Raw genomic sequence first — 26,330 nt, forward strand, 5'->3', positions numbered from 1 at the left:
TAGAACTGCCTACGCCCAGGTCAGAAGGTTGGCGGTTCGAATCCCCGTGACAGGGTGATCTCCCGTTCCTCGGTCCCAGCTCCTGCCAACCTAGAGTTCAAAAGCACACCAGTGCAAGTAGATAAATAGGTACCGCTCCGGCGGGAAGGTAAACGGCGTTTCTGTGCACTGCTCTGGTTTCACTCTTCTGTTGTGCCAGAAGCGGCTTAGTCATGCTGGCCACATGACCGGAAAAACTGTCTGCAGACAAATGCCGGCTCCCTCAGCCTGTAAAGCGAGATGAGCGCCGCAACCCCAGAGTCATCTGTGACTGGACTTAACTGTCAGGGGTCCTTTACCTTTACTTTTAAGCCCAGGTTGCATCAGACTGGGCTTCCTTACCCAGAATAGAAGCAAATGAAAATTCTGCTACATGTATTTTCCAGTCCTGAAACAGAAATTAGGTTCCAAGGCCCAGCCCTGGTTCAGATTTAGATTTGTGAATTGTTCCTTCACACCACCCTTCTATATTCCAAGCCTGTGGGTGAGAGAGAGAGAGAGAGAGACAGGAAGCTCTGACAGGCTATTCTGTATTTGTGGGGTGTGAGACATAACAAGAACACGTCAGCTTAGCACAGCCTTTGCCAACCTGGTGCTCTCTGGATGTTTTGGGCTACAATTCTCATCATTCAATGGAGATTCCTGTTGTCTTTGTCTATGAAATTTTCTTGGCAGGGATACTGGAGTGGCTTGCCGGTGACAAACCTAGACAGTATCTTAAAAAGCAGAGACATCACCTTGCCAACAAAGGTCCGTATAGTTAAAGCTATGGTTTTCACAGTAGTGATGTATGGAAGTGAGAGCTGGACCATAAAGAAGGCTGATCGCCAAAGAATTGATGCTTTTGAATTATGGTGCTGGAGGAGACTCTTCAGAGTCCCATGGACTGTGAGATTTTGACCACCTTCGGCCCATCTGAAGCTGATTCAGGCTCGTCTCCTCTTGAGCCCAAGCAGAGTAGTCCACACAGCAGAAGGATAAGCAGTATGTGCCACATTCTTAACTTTATTTCCACTCTATGCTGAGAGAATACAAACATGCATCTTGCCTCTGTGAGAGCAGAGAAGCAACTCCTCTCGGAAACAAAGAACACCGAGAGAGCAGTGAAAAACAGGAAACCAGTGTACGTCACATCCAGTCTCCCATTTCCCGTGGGAATCCAACAGTAACTCTGACTGTGGAATGCAAAACAATGTCTTGTGACTGCAGTTGCTGCTCAGTGAGGGAAATAGAAACCAACATGGACTGCAAGAAGATCAAACCAATCCATTCTGAAGGAAATTAGCCCTGAGTGCTCACTGGAAGGACAGATCATGAAGCTAAGGCTCCAAGACTTTGGCCAGCTCATGAGAAGAGAAGACTCCCTGGAAAAGACCCTGATGTTGGAAAAGATGGAGGGCACAAGGAGAAGGGGACGACAGAGGACGAGATTGTTGGACAGTGTTCTCGAAGCTACCAGCATGAGTTTGACCAAACTGCGGGAGGCAGTGGAAGACAGGAGTGCCTGGCGTGCTCTGGTCCAGGGGGTCACAAAGAGTCCCCCTGAGACACGTTTAGAGACACGACTAAACGACTAAACAACAACAACAACAGAGTTTCAGTCCCAAACTTCCAGAGGTTTGAAACTGTCCTCTCAAACACCAGGAAGGCACCAGGTTGTAGGAAGGCTGGATAAGAGAGTTGGGTATGTACATGCCACCGACAGTTCCTTGGGGTGGGGGGATAAATGTAGCCAAAAAAATGTAAGTACTCATCTCAGGCTGGTAAACAGAAACTCACCTGTGGCGAGTCTGTTTTGCTTCCAGCAGACCAGTTTCTAACTTTTCAGAGCCAAATGGGATCAAAGGGGTTAACCTCAGGCCTGGGGGCTGAATGCTGCCCTCCAGGCCTCAGCCTCCAGGCCCAGTGTTAGAAATTAGCCAGGCGTGTTTTGCGACTGGTGCAGGTCCAATTGTAAACACACAGGGGATCTTTGGATGCCAGGCTGATGACTAGAGAAAGCAAAAAATGTCACTTGGAGAAGGATCTGGATATTTACTTGAATCTTGAATTTGTTTTATTCTGGATTGTTTTATTTGATGTTTTAATGTGTTGTAAACTGCTGTGGGATTTGTTCTTTAAAATAGAAAGTGGAATAATATTTAATAATAATAATGCACTGCAAAAACAAAATATGGTGCCTAGACATTCCGTTGTGGCAGCTGCAACCTAGGTTTAAGGTGCCATTTGGCAATTAGATTACAGTGGTACCTCGGGTTAAGTACTTAATTCGTTCCGGAGGTCCGTTCTTAACCTGAAACTGTTCTTAACCTGAGGTACCACTTTAGCTAATGGGGCCTCCCGCTGCCTCCACGCAATTTCTGTTCTCATCCTGAAGCAAAGTTCTTAACCCGAGGTAATATTTCTGGGTTAGCGGAGTCTGTAACCTGAAGTGTATGTAACCTGAAGCGTCTGTAACCCGAGGTACCACTGTATACATTTGGGTTTCTAACACTTGCCCAGGCCACAATCAGCTCTACTTCACATCCTCCTTGTTTCTGCTCGAGTCAAATGTATCCTTAAACTCTGATCATGTTTTGCTTGTCTGTATAGAAAGGGGGGGTGGATATAGAAATTAGGCTACATTCATTCCTTGTCCTACTTTGGCCTCTGGTCTGGTGAACCATTGGAACTCATCCCTCTGGAAAAGGGTCATGTTCAAGTCCTGGCAGGTGCTGGGAAAGATTTCTCTCAGTCCAAGAGGCTGGGCATGGAGAATCACTCAAGAAACCAGCAGGTGCCAAGACGGGCCAATTGCCTGGCCTGGGAGAGCAGCACCAGAGTCCGGCAACATCTGTCCTTGCAGGGGAATCAAACTGCAACAGAGGTCCGCTGCAATGATACTCTCGACAGCAAATCAATACATCTTTTAATTTCCGAGAGACAGAAAAATAGGCAATTCACTCTGTTAAAAAAACAACAACACAGAAGGCTTCTCCCAACAGTAGTGTCACTATTTGGTCATGTATGAAAGGTACATTTGCACCAAGTCAGGATGACTGGCGGCTGGGGGGGGGAGAGGAAGAGGCAGAGGCAGGAAGGACTAAACCAGAACTGGAGCATCTTTGGCGGCATGTGAACCAGAGAGAATTATTTTCAAAGGAGCCAAAACACCGTCCCTTTTCGCTCTCCCCTGAAAGCACCAGCAGGGTTCCAGCTCCCCCAGTTTCACCCTTATATCCAAGGTTTGCTGATCAGAAGCTGGGCTTTTTTCGCCCTAGGCATCTGCCCGCGCCGGTTCCAACATGCCCTTCCTGCGTAAACAAAAAGTCACCCTGAGGGCAGAACCATGCGCCCGTTTTTGCAGCAGCTCAACCGTCAAAGCTCCCTCCCAAAGGACGCTGGGAGGTTGCTGTTGCGATCAGCTCCCGCTTGCAGGTTTCCCAAAACCTCTCCATTCTGAAGGAAATCAGCCCTGAGTGCTCCCTGGAAGGACAGATCCTGAAGCTGAGGCTCCAAGACTTTGGCCACCTCATGAGAAGAGAAGACTCCCTGGAAAAGACCCTGATGTTGGGAAAGATGGAGGGCACAAGGAGAAGGGGATGACAGAGGACGAGATGGTGGGACAGTGTTCTTGAAGCTACCAGCATGAGTTTGACCAAACTGCAGGAGGCAGTGGAAGACAGGAGTGCCTGGCGTGCTCTGGTCCAGGGGGTCACAAAGACTCGGACACGACTAAACAACAACAACAAATTCGCTTGGCCACTTTAAGTTGCGAGTTTAAGATGGGTCACTGGCCCAATTTGCATGCAGAAGGTCCCATATTCGCTCCCGGTGGGGTTATGAGGGACTGCTGCCTCCAACCTTTCAGAGCTGCTGCCAGCCAGTGTACGCAGTATGGAGCTGGATGGACCAATGGTCTCACTCAATGTAAGACGGCTTCCTGTGTTCCTATCCAGCAGGCTCTTCTGATGTGCTGAGAGCCTTGTGAGAGGTGCCCAGCCCCCTTCCAGGAGGGACAATTCCAAGAGTAGAAGGAATGTCTCTTAAAACCAGTTCTGCAACCATGTCTTAAGGGACACCTGACCTTTCAGGTCCCAGGGAGACCGAGAGATTAAAAGCTAGCTTTCCATCATGGGGGGTGGGAATGCAGCACCCTGTTTTCCCACCGCAAACTTGGGAGGGCAGAGCTGGCATGGGGCAGAGGAGAGAGACCCTGAAGTATGTGTCAGCATCCTGCTCAATAGCCCTTCTGACTCCAGGTGAAACAGCCCACCACATTTGTGCCCGCCTCGGTGAGCGTGCCAGGGCCCTCTGGCATGCGGGGCTAACTCCAGCCCTTTCTCACCTCGCGCCTTCCCAATGTTTGGGTTCCAGTTCCCATCAGCCACAGCCAGTGCCGACGGGAGCCCAAAATGTTGAGAGGGTGCCAGGTTTTTGGAGAAGGCTGTGCTAAGGCTGTTTGGAACAGCTCAAGAGAAGGGTGGAGACAGTCTCCTGCCCATGTGCAGAGATCCCTGCTACCCTCCCTAGCTCCAAGGCTGCGGGGTTTCTGTTTGGAAACTGCACTTGCTAAGGCAGCAGAATCTCTTTAGGTCTGACCACCCCCCACCCCACCAAATCCTGCTCCGGAACAGGGTAGGCTGGCGGCAGTTGCTTTTCAATGGGGACATGTGGGTCGGCAAGGAGTGAAGTTTGCCCACTATCGATCCCCACCACCACCTTTCCCAGCCTCCAAACCATACTCTTGTCCCACACTGGCATGGCAGCTCCTCAATAGTCCTGAGAACTGCAGCTCTGCAAAGAGAATCTGCCGCTTCCAGGGTTCTTTGGGCAAAGCCGTGACTGTTAAAAGAAAGTCGTCAACGGATGGGGTCGGTGTGTCTCGAGGATTTGTAGAACCTGAAATATACAGTCATATCTCGGGTTACAGATGCTTCAGGTTGCGTTTTTTTGGGTTACGGACCGCCGAAACCCGGAAGTACCGGAACGGGTTACTTCTGGGTTTCGGCGGTCGTGCATGCGCTAAATCACGCTTTGCGCATGTGCAGAAGCGCCGAATCACAACCGACGCGCCTCTGTGGGTTGCGAATGTGCCTCCCACACGGATCACGTTCGCAACCCGAGCGTCCACTGTATGCCTATACATTTTGCCTGTTTTTGTCAGAAATGCTTCCTCTTGCAGTGTTGCCTCACCAACGAACCCCCAAGAAAAAATAGAGAAAAATCTACGCAGGCACTCAAGCATGGGTGCCCTGCAGAAAGCCAAAGACAACAGGGGTGTGCTGGGGTCCCAGCCCCCACAAATGTTGGCAAGAGAAGCCTGTAGACCCCTGCAAAGGGGCCGCACTTTGAGCGTTGGCAACCCTCCTCCTCCTCCTCCTCCCTGTGGTTCAAACGACCAGCAATGGACTGTTTCGTGGAATACTGGGGTGGGAATGAAGTTCTGGTTTTTCAAAAATGGAGGTTAGAGATGTGGTGCAATATTCAGGGCACCCCAGAAGGGGTAGCACCCCACAAAGAAAGCGAGACGGAGGCATGTATTTGATTTTACAAGGCTTTTAAGATCCAGCCCACCTAGCGTGGCCGAGTTTCTCCCTCAACCCTGGGGAGGCAAGTAGGAAAGGCACCATGGGGAAGGTCTCAGGCTGGGGGCTGGCAGCACAACCCAGGCCCCCCCCGAAAACTGTCAAGTACTGAGATAAATTCAAGCAGAGAAAAAGTTAAGGCCCACGAGGCCCACCGGGAACCTCATTTTAAGGGCAGAAATTGGAGGCACTGTGGTGGAAACTGGGCGGGGTGTGTGTGTAGTTGTTTAAGGCCACAGGTTTTCTAGGAGTTGTCAAAAGGGGGGGGGAGACCGCACACAGCTGCTGACCCCAGCTCCTTCCCTCCAAGGATGGCACCCTGCCCTCCTCCCTCACAAGGCATCTGGGCCCCCCCCCCCAGGCAAAGCAGACTTTCGCTCAGCACTGCGGAACGGGGAACGACTTCTCCCCAAAATGGCAGCCGGACTGCAGCAAGAGAGTGTCTTTACAGCCGCTTTCTGTTCGAAACAAAAAAACCAGTCCAGCTATTTGACCGAGGTCAGTCACAAATTCCCAGTCCTTGATCTTGCAGTCAATCCATCCTTTTGCAACCTGAACCTCTTTTGCCAACAAGTCGTTCTGCGAGAACAGCGGCTCGGAGCTCCAGTCCTTCGTTTCGGAGTCCCGCAGGGCTGCTAAGAAGACTACTTTCTCAACGCAGGAGGGTTTTGCTGGTGGGGATCAAGAGTTCCGGAACGGTCCTTTGGCACATGCGAACGAGGAGTGCGCCACGACGCGAGGGAGGCGCTGGTGCCCCGCCATCGTCCCTGACCTGGATGTCAAAGCACCTGCCCTCCCAGTTTGCTGGCAAATGTGATTGTTGCCTTAGCTGGAAGACACTTCTTTCTGGGGCACGATCCGAGCGAGGGAACTGAAGGGTGAGAGGGGGTCTCCCTCCCATGTTTCATGGCTAGTCAGGTCAAGACAGGAGTCGCCCTGTTGCTTTTTTGTCCATCTCGTTCTCCTTGGTGGCTCAGCTGTACAGGCCTCCCTCCTTTTCCTCTTTGGCCTTGACCTCCCCCAAGCCCCCCACGTCTGGGACCACCTGCTCCAGCCCCTGATCTCTGGAGGGGCCACTCCACGAGCCCTCGGAGGTGCTGCCAGGAGCCAGCCATGGGTGCAAGAGGATCCCGCTGGCCGTCAGCCTCTCAGATGGGTCCTTTCGCAGGAGGCAGCGGATGAGGCAGTGGGCTTTGGGAGAGAGGTCCTCGGGGACGGCAAAGCGCCCGCGGCGGATCTTGCTGAAGAGAGACAGGGGCTTGGTGTCTTGGAAGGGGTAGCACCCCACGAGGAGGGTATAGAGCACCACACCCAGGCTCCAGATGTCAGCAGCCTTGCCAGAGTAGGACGCCTTGGAGCTGAGGATCTCGGGACCCACGTAGGCCGGGCAGCCGTGCTTGTCCTCTAAGGAGTCGTCGGGACCTTTCAGCAAACATGAGTCCTCCAGATTCTCCAACAGCAGTTTGGATCTGGGCAAAAATCCAAGGGGAGTGTTAGGCAGGAGCCAGAGATCACTCAAAGGCAGAATACAATTTAATACAGTGGTACCTATGGATGCAAACGGGATCCGTTCCGGAGCCCCGTTCGCATCCTGAAGCGAACGTAAGACGCGACTGCGCGTGCGTGGGTTGCGTTTCGCCGCTTCCGCACATGCGCGCAACGTCATTTTGAGCGTCTGTGCATGCGCAAGTGGCGAAACCCGGAAGTAACACACACCGTTACTTCCGGGTCACCGCGGAGCGCAACCTGAAAATATTCATCCCGAAGCTACTTCAACCTGAGGTATGACTGTACAATGCAAAAGCACCCCTAATTTTGCAACTGGGAAAGCTGAATTCTGCAATAGGGATGGATTGGTCAAGCTTGGGAGCAGATCTCCAGTTTGGTTGTGTAACTGATGGATCCCCCCTTTTCTTGGTTTTTTACAGAATCTGGGTTCTCCTCCCCGCCCCCTGAATTATTTGAATGATTCTGTTGGGGAAGAAGCACAAGACTCCAAAAACATTTTAGGAGGAATATAGGCAGGTATGGCACAAACATTTTAAAAAACAACTCTGGACACTTAATTTGGATCAGTCAATCAGCCATAAACCTGAGTACTGAACAGTACGATTGCATCTTACATATGCAGGAGTTCAGTTCCAAGGGTCCTACATGTACAGGGTAATTTTTTGTACCCAAATCCTTGGAACCACCCTGCAGCTAATGGGTTGGAGAAAGGAAGGAAGGAAGGGCATTCGGAGCACTCTCAGAGCCTAGAGAGAGCTTAAAAGCTCTTTACGCACCGGGGAACCCTAATCAGACCTGTTGCAAAAAGAGCTTTTATGCTTTCTGCCTAGCTTGGAGTTAGCTTGCTGTCCTGGACTGGGTGGATGCAGAGGAACAGTGGGAGGAACTGCCTGGAAAAACCCCCACGGGAGGAAGACTCAGAGCCCGGGAGGGGCGATGGGGCGATGATGAGTGGTCAGAGGGAGAAGACAGGGAAGAGGACATGTCGAAAGCTGAAGAGACAACAGGACTTAGTGAGCGAGGAGAGTCTGTAGCAGAGAGCAGTCCAGAATCAGAGGCAGAAGTGGAAGCAGGAGGGTGGGATGAGGGAGACAAGAGGCAGAAAGGAGTCTGGCTGGTGAAGAGGCACAGCTTTCTCCCCTTCCTGCTGCAACAAGCTGTCTCCCAGAACCAGGAGAGGCATGAAGTGAGAGGAGCAAAGGAGCGGAAGGATAAACAGGCACAGTCTCTGATTGCTTGGAAAACACCCTGGAGAGGAGGAGACATAATCTTTGGGGAGGTGGGGACCTTTAGTCTCGGCAACCAATACATGGCGGCAAGACCTGAGTTGCTGTGCTTATTAGGCCTGACTCTCCTGTGCAGATCTTGTTTTGCTAATAAAGCATTAACTCCAGAAATATCCTGATTCAATTGGAGGGTGGGCCACAGATGAATATTCTGAACAACACAATCCTAGCCATGTCTAGTCAGAAGTAAGTTCCATTGTGTTCAAGGGGCACAGCTCCCAGGTAGACATGAATTATGGCTTTACTTTCAACTAGACATGGATGGGATTGCCGTGCAATTGGTTTTACTTTGTAATCGCCGCCTTTATTAAACAAGAAACAGCTTTCTCGGTGTGATTTCCTGCTGGCTTGCTCGCGGCAGTTTCCACCAGCCACCCAAGGTAGAAATCGCCCAAGTTAAATGTGCCTCTGATGCGCTCGTGCCGCGCATAATGTCCAGTGGAGCTGATCAAGTGAGCAGGAAAGTGTCAACAGATGCCCCTTCTCACCCCCTCACCTTTCTCGGTCAGCAAACACGAATTTCCGCAGTTTGAGGTCCCGGAGGACCACGCCGTGCTGGTGGCAGTGGGCGACCGCTTCGGCCATCTGACGGAAGAGGACAGCAGCCTCGGGCTCAGGAAGGCGCTTGCATCGCCGCACATAGTTATGCATGTCATCCCTCCCGGGCTGGAAGAAGACGTAAATGTTCTGGTCCCCGACAATCACATCCGCCACACGGGCGATGTTGGGATGCGCTGGAAGGGCGGCGTAAGGGGCCAGCGCCTCTGGGTAGCTCTTGGCTGGATAGACCTAAAAAGAAGGAACAAATTGTTACAAGGAAGCAAAAGAGCAGAACAAGCGCAAAAGCAGCGCACAGTTAACCTGTGGAACTCGCTGCCACAGTAGGCAGTGGTGGCTTTAAAAGACAAATCCATGGGCACTCTTAACAGCGCAATCCTATCCATGTCTGCTTGGAAGTAAAGCTATCGTTCACTTCTACCTAGGAGTAGGGCCCCTTGAACACAATGGGACTTACTTCAGAGTAGACATGGATAGCCTTGTTAAGTGTGTTTTTCTGTTTTTCTCTCCACCAAAAAAATGCTAATGCATAAAATCCGTTCCCTTCTTTCAGATGTCATTATTGTTTAGACACTCCTTTCCATTGTTAATTTTTGCTTTTTAACCCATCAGTATTTCTTGGCTTTTTGAAGTTTTTAAATGGATACTTTTTGTTGCTTCTACTCTTCTATATTGCATATTGCACACATGACAGTGTGAATTATGGCTTTCAATTAGACATGGATGGCATTGCCCTGCAATTGGCATTACTTTGTAATCACCGCCTTTATTAAATAAGAAACAGCTATTTTATTGTCCAGCGACAGAAAACCTTGCATTTTTTTCTCTGTACAATATATCTTGCTGGGCCCTAACTGGAGAAAAATAATAATTCTCCATTTAATAGAAACTCTTTAGAGAAAAGGATGTGTGTGTGTGTGTCCTTTCTTTATTTGACTCCCCTTTCGTTCTGCACCAATAGAGTTGCTGCCATTTTGTCCATGGTTCACTAATCCCCAAACCTCGTGCCCAGAGAGAAAGGCAGAGGTGCCACAGAAAAATAATCAATGCTGAAAAATTAAAGTCTTTGGTGAGCTTAAGGCAGAGGAGCTTCTAGGGGAGCTGGGCTTCCCTCCTTCCAAACAGAACATAAACACAGCCTCCTCCAAAAGCACATAATCCTCAACTCTTTTCATAGTAAAAAAGTAAACTTGGTGGGTTGGGAGTTGGAGGAAAGTATTTCAGAAACAATGGCCAACTCAAAGCGGGGATGACATTCCATGTTCAGCCAGCAGGTGTCAGCGTTGCTCAGCCGCTAGCAGCTCTGCCAAAAATGGCATCGTTGGGAAAAATAATATTGTGGCACTTCATAAAAGACACACAAGTTTACCATGGCATAAGGCAGCTTCGCCAAGCCAGTGCCCTCCAGACGTTTTGGATTGCAGCTCCTATTAGCCACAGTCAGTGTGCGTCCAAAACATATAGAGGGCACCGGCTGGGCAAAGGTTGGCATAATCATTCTGACCCAGAAACTCCAGCGGGTGCAGAATGCCGCAGCGAGACTCCTTACAGAGATCACATTCATCCAGCGCTTTACCAACTGCGCTGGCTCCCAGTGGAGTACAGGGTCAGGTTTAAGGTGCTGGTTTTGACCTTTAAAGCCCTTTGCAGCCTAGGACCCACGTACCTACGGGATCGCCTCTCCTGGTATGCTCCGCGGAGGACCTTAAGGCCCACAAATGACAACATTTTGGAGGTCCCAAGTCGCAAGGTGGTTAGATTGGTCTCAAATAGGGCCAGGGCCTTTTCAGTGCTGGCCCCGACTTGGTGGAACGCTCTGTCACAAGAGACTAGGGCCCTGCGGGACTTGACATCTTTCCGCAGGGCCTGCAAGACAGAGCTGTTCCGCCTGGCCTTTGGTTTGGACTCAGTCTGACCCTTATGTTTCCCTCCCCTTATGGTTTTGATCTATGGGCTACTATTACAATGAGGCTGCATTTTAAATTGTATTTTTAACCTGTATTTTAAATTGGTTACCCCCCATTCTGTTTTTATTGTTTAATTTTACTGGTGTTAGCCGCCCTGAGCCCAGCTCTGGCCAGGGAGGTTGGGGTATAAATAACAATTTATTATTAGTATTATAGACTCTAGTCCACAAATGACTATTACGCACCGTTATAAAGTTGTTTGCCTTTCAAGTGCCACAGGACTCTTCCTTTTTCAACAAAGGGTTAGCAAAATATCCCCCTCCCCAACACACACAGCCTCGTTCAAAGAGGCAATTTTGAAAATGGCAGGATGGGAGATATCAGCTTGTTGCCCTGAGCATCTGCCCTGCATGCAGAACGTTCCAGGTTCAATCTCCAGATTCAGAAAGCTGCTGCCACAGAGTGGGCAATACTGAGCTAGATGGACAAGTGATGTGACTCGGTATTTCAGAATTTTAAAACGCAGTGTTTGCTAGAGGCATACAGTGGTACCTCGGGTTACATTACCTTCGGGTAACGTAATTTCAAGTTACGAATGCGGCAAACCGGGAAGTGTATACTTCTGGGTTTCACTGCGGGTGCATGTGCAGAAGCGCTCTATTGCGCCGCGCACATGCGCAGAAGCAGCACCTCCGGTTACGGACTTTTTGGGGTAAGTACAGACCCCCGGGATCAATTAAGTTCGTATCTGGAGGGCCCACTGTATTCAGAAGAAAAGGCTATGAAGTAAACCCTACACAAATCTGGAGTCCCTAAGATGATGGTGATGATGATGATGATGATGATGATGATGATGATGATGATAGTATTTTATTTATATCCCTCCCTCCCCAGCCGAAGCCAGGCTCAGAACAGCTAACAGCATCTCCACCCCCATCATTCTGCCTGGACACTGAGGTCCAGCGCCGAGGGCCTTCTGGCGGTTCCCTTGCTGTGAGAAGCCAAGTTACAGGGAACCAGGCAGAGGGCCTTCTTGGTAGTGGCACCCACCCTGTGGAACTCCCTCCCACCAGATGTCAAGGAAATAAACAACTCTCTGACTTTTAGAAGACATCTGAAGGCAGCCCTGTTCAGGGAAGCTTTTAATGTTTGATGTACTACGGTATTTTAATATTTTGTTGGAAGCTGCCCAGAGTGACTGGGGAGGCCCAGCCAGATGGGCGGGGTATAAACAATAAATTTAATTTATTTATTTATTTATTATTATTATTATTATTATTATTATTATTATTATTATTATTATCAGGTCAGGAAAAAAGACCATTTTCTCCAGCAGGTTTCCTACCTTGCAGGTGTATTCTGCCTCCGTGTGTCTGTCCACAGCCCTGTAGCAGCGGCCGCCTTCGGTGGCCTCCAGGAGGATATATGGGCCAATCTGGAATATCCTCAACTCCCGGTCTGTGGCAGGAAGGGGGCTGGAGGCAAGGGGTTGGAGGCAAGGGGTTGGGCTCGGCAGCAGGCTGAGACGCGGGCGTTTGGCTTCTGGGATGCTGGTCTCAGATGCATCATCAAAGTCCAGCCGCTGCTTCTTCTGCGATGCAACGACCAGAGGGCACTCCTGCGCAAGCAGACTCATCTGGAGGGGGGAAATTAGGAGAGCAAGGGGTTAAATCTAAAGGGTCCAGGGGGCACAGCTAGATGACCAAGGGAGCTAAGACCCCTTAATGAATAACACCCATTCTGCACTTGATCATTTATTGTGGCAGCGCCAGAACTTTGGAAATCCCTGCCCATTGATATTCCTGTAATTTTTTTCGGCACATTTTTGTTTAGGCAAGCCCACCCAGATATTTAGAAAGCTGGTGCGAGTTTTTAATCTGTTTTTAGTCTATTGCTACTTTAATTTTTGGAAAATCTTAAACTGATGTTAATTTTTCCTATCGATAATTTTATTCTTTTATCTTTTTTGTAACCCACTTTCCCCCTCTGTTAACTGATTTACGGACACTTATTCTTAGATATACAAAGATACACACCCGTTACAAAGTATCTTTTTATAATATACTAAGGAAAGCAGCTACTTAGGTCTAAAAAAGAAAACAAAGAAGAAAAGACGAGAAAATGAGAGACCTAAAAAAGAGAAAGGGAAAGAAAGGAAAAACTACAGTCCAGTGTTTTTTTGTAAACCACTTTCCAGGTATCTTTTTCAATCAAGCAGTATATAAATTTCATGAAATAAACAGATATCCATTCCTAGCCCTGTTACTGGTCCTCGGTGTCTGGTACTAAGCAACAGGCCATCTTTAGAAACTGAGATTGTGGACATGAGAACTGGTGGATGTCTGCCTTTGGGGTTAACCTCAGGTTCTTAACAGCGCCCTTATTTCTCATTTAACATTGACAGAACGACCCAGGGCTTTCCCCCCTTGGGGGTATCCATACCCCTTTGTGGCTTCGGGCCCTCGTATCTACGGGACCGCCTCTCCTGGTCTGCCCCGCAGAAGACCTTAAGGTCCATGAATAACCATAGTTTAGAGGGCCCTAAGGAAGTCAGACTATCCTCCACCAGGGCCAGGGCCTTTTCAGTGATGGCTCCGACCTGGTGCAATGCTCTGTCCCATGAGACCAGGGCCCTGCAGGATTTAACCTCCTTCCACAGGGCCTGTAAGACAGAGCTATTCCGCCTGGCTTTCCACTTGAACTTATCCTGATCTTTTATTCCTCTTCCTTCCCTCCCCCTCCCCTTTTTATGAAGATTATTCACTCTGGGATCCCGCAGCTAATTCTCCCCTGGTCTCCTCGCTGGCCCAAATAGGGCTAATTTAGCCAGCTGGCCCGGGTGATCATCTAATGTTTATTGGATGGATTTTCGCCCTAAATTGATTTTTGAATTTTATTGTTGTGCATGTTTTTTATACTGTATTTTATGCTGCTTTTACAATTAAGTGTTTTAAATTTGTTGTCAGCCGCCCTGAGCCCGGTTTTCTGAACCGGGAAGGGCGGGGTATAAATTATAAACATTTGTGAATCTAACAGGAGAAGAAACTGAAAATAAATAAATAGTTTCTTCTCTAGCATGGTGAATCGTCAGTTCCGTTGCTACCCCCGATGGCGGCCTCATTTCCTGACACCGTGTTTCCTGAGTCTCAGGCGGAATGGGAGAACCCCTAAACTTTTTTGGGGGGGTAAAGCACTGGAACTACACAAAGGGCATTGAAGAAGACAGCAGTATACATTAAAGCAGGGGTCAGCAAACTTTTACAGCAGGGGTCCGGGGCATAGGAATTCTTTCATTTCCCCCCAAAAAAATATAGTCCGGCCCCCCACAAGGTCTGAGGGACGATGGACCGGCCCCCTGCTGAAAAAAATTGCTGACCCCTGAGCTAAACAAGCTATAGCTCAGGGCCCCACTCTCGTGGGGGCCCAAAAAAAATTTAAAGGAAAAAACTAACTGGATGTACATTTCCAAAATATGAGCTAAAAAACAAAATAAAACCTACATACAGCAACAGTGTTTTGTGTTGTGTAGGCTCCTATTTGTTAAGTGGAAATGGCTTTAGATACCTATTAGGTCCATAAATGACCATATAGCATATATCCAACACAAAAAAAACCCAGTGACAATTTGTTGTTGACGAAGGACAGCTGGACATATAAGGGGCCCCATTACCTTCAGTAGCTGAGGGCCGCATCAAACCTTAATCTGGCCCTGGGGCACGCCCGCTCACCCACACAGCCCTCCCTGTATGACTGACCATCACAATAACCAGTGGCAATGAGTTCTGCAATGTGTGGGGAGAAAACCACGGTGCCCAGGCATGCAAAGGTTAGAACAGCCCTGCCTGGTGCAGTCCACCCACAAACCGTAGAGGGAAATTTGCCAGCCTGCCAAGGTAGCTATGCCAACCTAGTTTGCTCCCAGGAGTCATCAGAGGGCAGAGTTTATGAGCTGTCATTGCTGCCTCTCGTGCCAGAAGCTGATGGCTTGGGAGAACAATGGGGCGAGCAATGTTTTGCATGTACAATGAGGCATGAGGGTGTTTGCCTGAGGGATGGGTGGGTATTGAATCATCACACACAACAAGGTGGTCAGAGTGTTGGCAGCTAGACTAGGGACTAGGAGCGGCCGCCGAGACCATATAACACCGGTCCTGAAAGACCTTCATTGACTCCCAGTATGTTTCCAGGCACAATTCAAAGTGTTGGTGCTGACCTTTAAAGCCCTAAACGGCCTCGTTCCAGTATACCTGAAGGAGCGTCTCCACCCCCATCGTTCTGCCCGAACACTGAGGTCCAGCGCCGAGGGCCTTCTGGCGGTTCCCTCACTGCGAGAAGCAAAGCTACAGGGAACCAGGCAGAGGGCCTTCTCGGTGGTGGCACCCGCCCTGTGGAACGCCCTCCCATCAGATGTCAAGGAAATAAACAACTATCTGATTTTTAAAAGACATCTGAAGGCAGCCCTGTTTAGGGAAGTTTTTAATGTTTGTTCTTTTATTGTGTTTTTAATATCCTGTTGGGAGCCACCCAGAGTGGCTGGGGAAGCCCGGCCAGATGGGCAGGGTATAAGTAATAAATATTATTATTATTATTATTATTATTATTATTATTATTATTACTCCTTAAACGAGGGTTACAGTCATCAAAATGGAAAGTCTATTTGCCATTCGGGGGCCAGATAGCTCAAAAGTCGTATTTTTCCATACGACTTTTTGCTACCTGAAATTCATTCTGATTGTGCAGGTGAAGTATCATGGATAGGATTCTACAGGATGTGTGGCTAGTGTGTGAGAACAGGCAAGATCAAGGATTTCCCGGCATGCATCTCCAGAGGGTGGAGACATCTGGCGCCATCCTACCACCCGGGCATCTTCGCTTGTTCGCAAGTGGCCGGTAGCCAGGTGCAAAATGCGCCTGGCAAATTTTGAAAGCTGGGAGAGTCAACTCGCTTCCTCCGAGGATTCAGCTCCGTGCATTTCCAGGATTCCAGACAGGAGTGTCTCCCACCCCTACCTGGAGATGCCAGGGATGAAACTTGGAACCTTCTACATACGAAGCAGGACGTGGGTGGCGCTGTGGGTTAAACCACAGAGCCTAGGGCTTGCTGATCAGAAGGTTGGCAGTTCGAATCTCCATAATGTGGTGAGCTCCCATTGCTCGGTCCCAGCTCCTGCCAACCTAGCAGTTCGAAAGCACGACAAACTGCAAGTAGATAAATAGGCACCGCTCCGGCGGGAAAGGAAACGGCGTTTCCGTGCGCTGCTCTGGTTCACCAGAAGCGGCTTAGTCATGCTGGCCACATGACCCGGAAGCTGTATGCCGGCTCCCTCAGCCAATAATAATAATAATAATAATAATAATAATAATAATAATAATAATAATAATTTATTACTTATACCCTGCCCATCTGGCTGGGTTTCCCCAGCCACTCTGGGTGGCTTCCAACAGAATATTAAAATACAATAACCTATTAAACATTAAAAGCTTCCCTAAACGGGGCTGCCTTCAGATGTCTTCTAAAAGTCTGGTGGTAGATCTTCTCTTTGACATCTGGTGGGAGGGCGTTTCACAGGGCGGGTGCCACTACCGAGAAGGCCCTCTGCCTGGTTCCCTGTAACTTGGCTTCTTGCAGCAAGATGAGCGCAGCAACCCCAGAGTCGCCCACAACTGGACCCAATGGTCAGGGATCCCTTTACCTTTACATACGAAGCACACGTTGACCTGTGGTCTTTGCTAGCCCAAGGTGATGGAGAGGGAGGCTGGTGTGGAAGGAGAAAGGCAGCTCAACAGTGTGGGGGCTAGGATGGAGACACCCAACTAGGCTTCATGTTGGAAGAATCGGGACAAGTAAAATACTTCTTCACACAGTGCAAAGTTAAAATATGGAGCTCCCTGCCACAGGAGGCAGGGATGGACACCAAACTGGTGGCTTTAAAAGAGGACTGGATATATTCATGAAGGATAGGGCTCTTGCTGGCTATATGCTGCCTCCAGGATTGAATACCAGTTGCTGGAAGGAAGAGTGGTCTCGCCCTCCAATCTTGCTTACGGGTTCCCATAATGGGCATCTGGGCTGGCTGGCAAGAACAAAATGCTGGACCAGGTGGGCCCCCTGCGGCCTGATCTTGCAGGCTCATCTTCAGAGACCTGCAAACTCCAAAGGTTCCCAAAGCCTCTCTGCAGAATGGAGGGCATGGGAAGCTGGAAAAGTTGCCTTTCATCTCTCAGTAGTAGCCCCTGATCTTGTTTGCCAAACGAAAGGAGCGGCCCTCAACCTGAGAGAGGAGTTAGAAGCAAATGATGTCTCTTCTGCCCAGGTTAAGTCAAGGTGCAATACACCTCTGGGCACCCAGGCATGGTGGGAGATACATGTGCAAGGATTTGCAAAACAAAATAATTTGCACAACCTGTGCAAGGATTTGCAAAAGGACATCATTTGCACGAACATAACTGAATGCAGACACAACCTTGATGGCAGAAAGTGAGGAGGAATTAAAGAACCTTTTAATAAGGGTGAAAGAGGAGAGCGCAAAATATGGTCTGAAGCTCAATATATAAAAAAAACGAAGATCATGGCCACTGGTCCCATCACCTCCTGGCAAATAGAAGGGGAAGAAATGGAGTCAGTGAGAGATTTTACTTTCTTGGGCTCCATGATCACTGCAGATGGTGACAGCAGTCACAACATTAAAAGATGCCTGCTTCTTGGGAGAAAAGCAATGACAAACCTAGACAGCATCTTAAAAGGCAGAGACATCACCTTGCCGACAAAGGTCCGTATAGTTAAAGCTATGGTTTTCCCAGTAGTGATGTGTGGAAGTGAGTGCTGGACCATAAAGGAGGCTGAATAGATGCTTTTGAATTACGGTGCTGGAGGAGACTCTTGAGAGTCCCATGGACTGCAAGAAGATCAAACCTATCAATTCTGAAGGAAATCAGCCCTGAGTGCTCACTGGAAGGACAGATCCTGAAGCTGAGACTCCAAGACTTTGGCCACCTCATGAGAAGAGAAGACTCCCTGGAAAAGACCCTGATGTTGGGGAAGATGGAGGGCACAAGGAGAAGGGGACGACAGAGGACGAGATGGTGGGACAGTGTTCTCGAAGCTACCAGCAGGAGTTTGACCAAACTGCGGGAGGCAGTGGAAGACAGGAGTGCCTGGCGTGCTCTGGTCCAGGGGGCACGAAGAGGCGGACACGACTAAACGACTAAACAACAGCAACGTGCAAGGATTTGCAAAAGGACATCATTTGCACAACCTGTGCAACCAGGAGGCGAAGGGAGGCTGCCTTTTCGTCACTACAAGCTGCCTGCAGACACTGCCTTCTAAACAGGGAGCAGAGGTTTCCAGAGCTGTAGGCAAGCGGAAGAGCGTGCCAGCCTCAAGGCTCCAAGTGCCTCCAGAGACTGCAGGGAGGAGCTTTCAGCTATCTCTCTTTCACTTGCTCTCATCAGCAAGGAAAATAAGTGGATGATGCAAACAGAGCGCAAGTCCTCCAGCCTCCACCCGCCCCTCTGCTGACCCAGGAACAAGGTTGCCTTGAGGTCACACCTTTCCTCTTGGCAACATGATCTCTGCATTCCCCAACCTGGATTTCCTGAGAAAAGGCTGTGAGCTCTGCAAGACAAAGCAAGGAAAGAAACACTTTGTCTATGCTCAAAGCCCCCCGCTCCCTTAGTTTCTGTTTCACACGTATTACGAACTCAGTGCAGTTCCAGAACTGTGCTTTAGTATATACACACACAGACACCCTTAAAAGTACAGTTATAAAGGTTTGCTTATATTTACTCACTTGCAAAAAATAAATTAAAAATGCCACCCCTCTTTAAAAACCATTGTGGCAATTAAACAGCATAAAGATGAACAGTAAGATTACAAACACAACAGGTAGCAGAAGAAATAAAACTTTCATTCCAAATCAGTAGCTGAAATCACTAAGTCAGTCGGTAGTGCATGAGACTCTAATCATGGGTTCAAGATTTCTGCATTGCCGCGGGTTGGACTAGATGACCCGTAGGGTCCCTTCCAAGGCTGCAATTCTATGAAATCGAGACATCCACCTAGATGAATTGCCCCACTGGGAAAGCCTGGAACCAGGAACTCAGCCACCATCAGCCTTTCCTAAGTGCCCAGAGTGCGTTACATGCATTATATCAGTAACTTTTATAACAGTCTTGTAGGGTAGACCAATGTCACCACCTCCATTCTACAAGTGGGGACCCAGGCTGTTAAGAAAATGGTTTGCTGAAGGCCTCCTAGTTCGTGGCTCCTGAGATTTGGCTCAGTGACTTCCCAATTCCCACTCAATCTCCAGGGGGCAAACGTCACCTTATGGAAAACTATCATTGTTTAAAACCAGCCCTCAATTTCCCCCTCCCTAGGAAAACAGCAGTTTCTGCAAAGGGCAATTTTGAGTGGCAAAGCAGCAGAAGAGGGGTATTTAACCCCTTCCCTGTCAGCTGCTGCTTTCAGCCTAAGCTCCCGGGTGCAGTTTTGCAGTGGTAAATACACCTGCAATCCTGGTGCAGCTGGGGAAAATTTGGAGAAAGAGAACAGCCGGCAGGAAGCTCTAAGCCCGCCTTCCCCAACCTGATGCCCTCCAGATGTTTTGCACTACAAATCCCATCAGCCCAAGCCAGCACAGCCATACACATCTTCACATACAATGTGCCCTTTGGCTTTTGCAGCTGCTGCACTGATTATCGCTACACCATCTTTTACTTCTGTCCTTCGTTGCTGGTGTCCATGCTGTTCCTGGATTACTGATCCAGACCGACATGCAGTTGTATCCTATGGGCTCTGTCACAGTATCTGTCATGGCAACAATATTTTGAGGAGGGGGTAGGGTGGGCATTGCAGTTCCTCAGCTGTTTTCCCCACTCACAACTATGTTCGTTACAAAGACACCCCACCCTGCTCCAATTTCAAAAAGAAACTCTGCACATGCACAGATTTGGTCTGACCCAAATCAGATACTGCAGACTCCACATGGAAGCCTTTGGGAAAAAGTGGTCTGGGTCAGGCCTCTGAGCACTGGGCACCCTCCTTTAAAAGAGGCTGCCACTCACTTGGTCACCTGTGACTAGTTTAGAATCGCCCCAGGCGACCAGAGAGGGAAAAGCTAATGCCATTTAGTTGCGCAACAGCTGGTTATGACTAAGGCAGGTATGTTAGTAAGAAAGGTTTTATTGGCTAATCGTTTTTGTGGACCTAATTTGCACAGCTTTTTTTAAAGGCTCTTACTCGCCTGTTGCATCAAACATTTTCTGAATTGCCTCGCCTCACCCGAGGCAACCGCAATTGTTTGCTGTGGAGGAAGTCTGAAGATTCATTGCGAGTCACTCCATGATGTGATACTGACTGACGGAGATGTCTAAATTTAATCAGCCGCAGGAAAGCTTCTGCTCCTCAGCTGCAGGATCCAAGAGGCTGTTCTCCAGGAAAAGACTTGGCTGGGGCCACATGTCAGGCCCCCAAATTCACTTTCTGCAGTTGCGACCCATAAGGAACAGCCTTGCTGGAATCCTATGCCTGTTAATTAAATGGCAATTTGGACTCATTTTTCAAACCGGGAACAAATATGCAAAAATGCCTTATACCCAGCCAGTCACACAATCAGAACCGTAGAGCTGGAAGGGATCTCTAAAGGCCATCTAGTCCAACCCCCTGCGACGCTAAAGAACCCAACTCGCTCAGCACCTCCCACACTGGCTGGCAGCAGCTCTCCTGGGTTTCAGGGAGAGAGACCTATCTGGTGGTGCTTGGCACTGAACCTGGGTCCTTCTGCAAGCAAAGCAGCTCCTCTACCCCTGGATTATGCCCGGATGCCCCGTCTGCTGGGTCCGCGGTCCTTTTGCCTAGAATGCTTCCTTCCTATTCCCAAACGCCTAAGTGCCCCTGGTGGGACACAGTTTGGTTCCTTGGCGCTGAAGGAAAGGCGCTTTGGATGCCAAGGCTGCCTCTGAGCATGGCCAGAGTGGAGCCCCTTTTTAAGCCTGTTGCAGCAAAGACGGTAGTGGCTCGCCAGAGAGACCCCCACCCTGTGGGTTCCTAGCCCCTTTGAGTGGCTGAAATCAGGTCCGGGGGGCTAATCGATACTCGCCCTCCCTCCCCCCCGAGATCCAGGTGGGGCCAACAGCCGGTGCCCACCTGAGCCCCCTCCCCACCCCACGTCCTTCTTAGCACCCTTCCGTACCTTTGGCGGCGGCGGCGGCCTCGACGGCGTTCCCTATATGCGGGTCTTTTTTTGGGGGGGGGAGAGGGGGTCCTTCTCTTGCCTTCTCGCTCCCCAATTCCGGACTGCTTTTCTCCCTTCCTTGGCCGACGATCCTGCAGGATAGGCGGAATCCAAGAGGAGGGGAGCCCCCAATCCAGAGGACCCCCACCTCGGGGCGGCGGGTAGGGTGGGATCCTGCGTCCCTCCCCGCCTAAGAGCAACAGCAGCAGCGGCGCTCCATGGTGCCAGCGGCGAGGGCGCAGCGCAGCGAGCGAATGCGCCGTCCCCGAGCGGCGAGCGCCTTTGTCTGCGCGGCCGCTGCGGCTCCTGGCCGCGCCGTCGGGGATGATGTAACTCCCGCAGCCGCGGCTCCGCCTCGGTCCGGCTGATGCGGCAGGCGGCGCGGATTGCACCAGGCAGCCGGGCAAGCAGGGCTCCGCCCCGGCTCGGGTGACACGCGCCGCCCCGAGCCTGCAATCGCGCGCAGCAGCCCCGCCGGGCGGGCGCCCCCTCGGGGTCGCCTTGCAACCGGGTTGCGCCACGCGGAGCCCCCCCCAAAGGCGTGGGACTAGTCTGGAAAGAGAGGGGCCACAGCTGCAACCCCGGGTCCGGATGCTAGCATTTGATTGACGTTGGAGTGAGACTGAATTGAGAAATAAGACTAAGAGCGCATATTGATTGTTGTTGTTTAGTCGTTTAGGGATGGTTTGTTTTTTTTAATAAAAAAAATGTTTTATTATTATATGTTGGCAGCCACGCAGAGTGGCTGGGGCAACCCAGTCAGATGGGCAGGGTATTATTATTATGGAATGTTGTTGTTTAGTCGTTTAGTCGTGTCCGACTCTTCGTGACCCCCTGGACCAGAGCACGCCAGGCACTTCTGTCTTCCACTGCCTCCCGCAGTTTGGTCAGACTCATGTTTGTAGCTTCGAAGACACTATCCAACCATCTCCTCCTCTGTCGTCCCCTTCTTCTTGTGCCCTCCATCTTTCCCAACATCAGGGTCTTTTCCAGGGAGTCTTCTCTTCTCATGAGGTGGCCAAAGTATTGGATCCTCAGCTTCAGGATCTGTCCTTCCAGTGAGCACTCAGGGCTGATTTCCTTCAGAATGGATAGCTTTGATCTTCTTGCAGTCCATGGGACTCTCAAGAGTCTCCTCCAGCACCATAATTCAAAAGCATCAATTCTTCGACGATCAGCCTTCTTTATGGTCCAGTATGGAATAGAATGTCCCTATTTTCATTGGAGAAATGTTGGCGGGTATGTGCTTCTGAGCACCAGTCACTGGGAACCCCAGGAGGGGACAGGGCTCTTGTGTTCGAATCCTGCTTGCTGGTTCCCCATTAGGGCATCTGCCTGGCCAATGTGAGAACAGGATGCTGGACCGGATGGTCTGATCAGCAGCCTCTTCTCACGATGCTATTGTCCAGCAGAGGCACACATGGCAAGGATGTCTCTGCGGCCTTTAGAAGGCAGCTAGATTTCCAGAGATAGGCGGGATGAGGAGCATCTTAAGGGCACTCCTCCCTCCTCTGTTGTTGTTGTTGTTGTGTAGTCGTGTCCGCCTCTTTGTGACCCCCTGGACCAGAGCACGCCAGGCACTCCTGTCTTCCACTGCCTCCCGCAGTTTGGTCAAACTCATGCTGGTAGCTTCAAGAACACTGTCCCACCATCTCGTCCTCTGTCGTCCCCTTCTCCTTGTGCCCTCCATCTTTCCCAACATCAGGGTCTTTTCCAGGGAGTCTTCTCTTCTCATGAGGTGGCCAAAGTCTTGGAACCTCAGCTTCAGGATCTGTCCTTCCAGTGAGCACTCAGGGCCGATTTCCTTCAGAATGGAGAGGTTTGATCTTCTTGCAGTCCATGGGTCTCCCAAGAGTCTCCTCCAGCACCAGAATTCAAAAGCATCAATTCTGCGGCGATCAGCCTTCTTTATGGACAAAATCAGCCTTCCATGGACAAAGACAACAGGCGCATATTGATAGAGGAATGTATTAGATAATATGCAAAGAAATATACAATAATAAGAGTACATTCATTTGTAAAAAAAAGGAATATACAACGGGAAAGACAGGAAGTCTAGTGTGTTGGTATGTATATGATTTTTGGGGAGGGATTGTTTTTGTTTTTTGTTTTTTGTTTCATTTCCTTTCTAGGTATATAAAATGTGTATATAATTTTTGTATACATGTTGGAAATTATATTATAGTAAGTCCTGTAATGTAATATGACAACGTTTACCGATGTAATATAAGAATGTTAACAAATAAATAAAATGCAAATTCAAAAAGAAAAGAAAAGAAAGAAACCCCAGGTGCGAAATTCATCTGCAGTTCTAGGCTGAAGCCTATTCCTCTTAGAAGGGGGTGGGGAAATCTCTCGTGGAATTGTTAGGAGGTGTCCGTCCCGTTCCCCCCGCCAAGGGTCATGAAGACCCACTCCCCAGCAATGCAGGAATCATAAAATTGCAAAGTTGGAAGGGATCTCCAAAGGTCATCTACTCCAACCCCTGCAAAGCAGAAAGCATAAAAGGGTCTGGAAGCCAAGCCTTATGACAAGCTGGGTGTGTTCAGGAGTGCCTGGAGTGCTCTGGTCCACGGGGTCATGAAGAGTCGGAAACGACTAAACGACTAAACAACAACAAAAATTAAGACAGACGTAACACGGACACTGGCACCAGAGCCTGCAATAAACCCAGATGCCAACTTTGCTGCCACATACACCCGGACAACACCATTACTGGCCCCAACAACATCACACATACCATCTCTGGACTATTTAATTGCTCATCGTCTAACATTGTATATGCCATCAAATGCCAACAGTGTCCTTCAGCTCTCTATATTGGACAAACAGGCCAAACCTTACGCCAAAGAATAAACGGACATAAATCGGACATCAAGAATCACAAGACAGAGAAACCACTAGGAGAACACTTCAATCTCCCAGGACATTCTATACAAGATCTCAAAGTAGCTGTATTACTACAAAGGAATTTCAGAAATAGACTGGAAAGAGAAGCTGCTGAATTGCAACTCATTACCAAACTTAAAACCATGGAGAGACCTGGTCTGAACAAAGACATTGGATTCTTATCTCATTATACATGACAAAGCCATTTTTCACCTTCTCACCCCTTGCTTTTTCCTGTAAGACCTATTGCAGTAGTTAAGAGTCGTCTACAGGCTCATCACAGCTATCTGCCAATCACCCATTTCCACCACCCTTCTGAGTAATACCCCTCCCCACCTTCTCACTATATAGAAGGATCTGGCAACTTCTGTTTCAGTGTATCTGAAGAAGTGTGCATGCACACGAAAGCTCATACGAAGAACTAACTTAGTTGGTCTTTAAGGTGCTACTGGAAGGAAAAAATTTTTTTTTGTTTTAACAAAAATTAAAAAATGTATCTGTGGAAAACCAGAAGGGGGAGGAGGGAAGTCCGGGGATTCAGGGAACCACACAATTGTAGTAGTAGTAGTAGTAGTAGTAGTAGTAGTAGTAGTAATAATAATAATAATAATAATAATAATAATAATAATAATAATATATTTATTTATACCCCACCCAAATGGCTGGGTTTCAACCAGTCACTCTGGGCAGCTTCCAGCAAAATATTAAAATACAATAATTCATGAAATATTAAAAGCTTCCCTAAACAGGGCTGCCTTCAGATGTCTTCTAAAAGTCAGATAGTTGTTTATTTCCTTGACATCTGCTGGGAGGGAGGGCGCCACCACCGAGAAGGCCCTCTGCCTGGCACCCTGTAACTTCGCTTCTCACAGGGAGGGAACCGCCAGAAGGCCCTCAATTCAATATTGTTGGATTTAAGTTTGAATGATGTTCATGATGAAAAACTGAAAATAAAATAGTAATGATACAGATTTGTAATTGGCAATAAATATTAAAAGAATCCCATAAAAAGCAAAAACTAAAAAAACAAGGCAATGGCACTCATCATTTCAGTCCTCCCATCCTGTCCCCTTCTCTCCCGGTGTCACCAATCGCATGTGCCACTTCCTCATTTCCTCTTTTCTGCCCTGGCAGCCTGGCCAGGATCCACGGTCTCTCCTCACCTTGGAGACAAGGACAACAACACACTTCCCACTGAGTCAGCAGCAGCAGAGGCGCTCTGGGTCTTGCACAGGGTTTCGTAATGACATGACAGGTTGCAGGGCCGTTGCTGCAGGTAACCTGACCCCGCCTGCGTTAGGAAATCACATCCGCTGCCAGGAGAAAGAAAAATATATTCCAGCTTCGCCTCTGGGACTCCCAGATTGGGACTTGCAGCAGGAGGGCCAAATGAGCAGTGGGGCTTGGAACACCTGTTAGGGCGAGTAGAGCATTTACCTGACCAAATAAAAGGGGAATTGTTGGAAGGGTCTTGGGTGCTGGATCGATTAAAGTTACAACCTTTTATCTCTTCTTCTTCTTCTTCTTCTTCTTCTTCTTCTTCTTCTTCTTCTTCTTCTTCCTCCTCTTTGGTGATCACTCGTAGCCGAGTAAGATTGTCTTCCATAAACACGGTTTTAACAATGAGTCCATAAGTGACTGTTGAGGCCAATTCTGGACCCACACGTCCTTCCACAGTGGGAACATAGGTTTCCAGGCAGGAGTTGATCACAGTGTGGATTTGCCAAGTGTGCCTTCCTCTTAGCACGCTTCTCCGTTTTTGTCCTGAGTTCGAGTGTCTTCAAAGTCCACAACACCTTTGGTCAAGGCTGTTCTCCAACTGGAGTGCTCGCAGGCAAGTGTTTCCCAATTGTTGGTGTTTATACTACATTTTTTTAAAAAAAATTGCCTTGAGACAGTCTTTAAACCTCTTTTGTTGACCACCAGCATTACACGTTCCATTTTTTAAGTTCGGAATAGAGTAGTTGCTTTGGAAGACGATAATCAGGCATCCGCACATGACCAGTCCAACAAAGTTGACGTTAAAGAATCATTTCTTTGTCACCAGTGATCTTTGCTTCTTCCAGTACACTGGTATTTTATCTAACCTGTACTTCGATCTCTTTCCTAATTCTGGTTGTGAAGGGCCTCAACTGCCCCACAAGAAAGGAGAAATGCCCCTGGCAATAGGGAAACTCTTCTCTTTTATCAGAGAAATGTTGGCGGGTATGGTAGGACGTCCCTATTTTCACTGGAGATATGTTGGAGGGTATGGAGTTATGTGACCCCCTCCTCCAGCCAAGGAGATAAGATAACTATACAACTTTAGAAGACATCTGAAGGCAGCCCTGTTTGGTTTTA

The 26,330-nt window shown here is 49.0% G+C and overlaps 1 protein-coding gene across 1 annotated transcript; it reads right to left on the reverse strand.

Moving 5' to 3' along the window:
* Positions 1–2,930: 2,930 nt before the first annotated feature.
* Positions 2,931–21,528, reverse strand: TRIB3 (tribbles pseudokinase 3). Its single transcript, XM_083619060.1, has 4 exons — positions 21,060–21,528; positions 12,212–12,502; positions 8,898–9,190; positions 2,931–7,075 (listed from the first exon to the last, which is right to left on the reverse strand). The coding sequence occupies exons 2-4, from the start codon at positions 12,500–12,502 to the stop codon at positions 6,580–6,582; spliced, it is 1,080 nt and encodes a 359-aa protein (XP_083475186.1). The 5' UTR covers positions 21,060–21,528; the 3' UTR covers positions 2,931–6,579.
* Positions 21,529–26,330: the final 4,802 nt, after the last annotated feature.

This window comes from Podarcis filfolensis, assembly GCF_964270895.1.
Source record: "Podarcis filfolensis genome assembly, chromosome: 6".
Classification (NCBI taxonomy): domain Eukaryota; kingdom Metazoa; phylum Chordata; class Lepidosauria; order Squamata; family Lacertidae; genus Podarcis; species Podarcis filfolensis.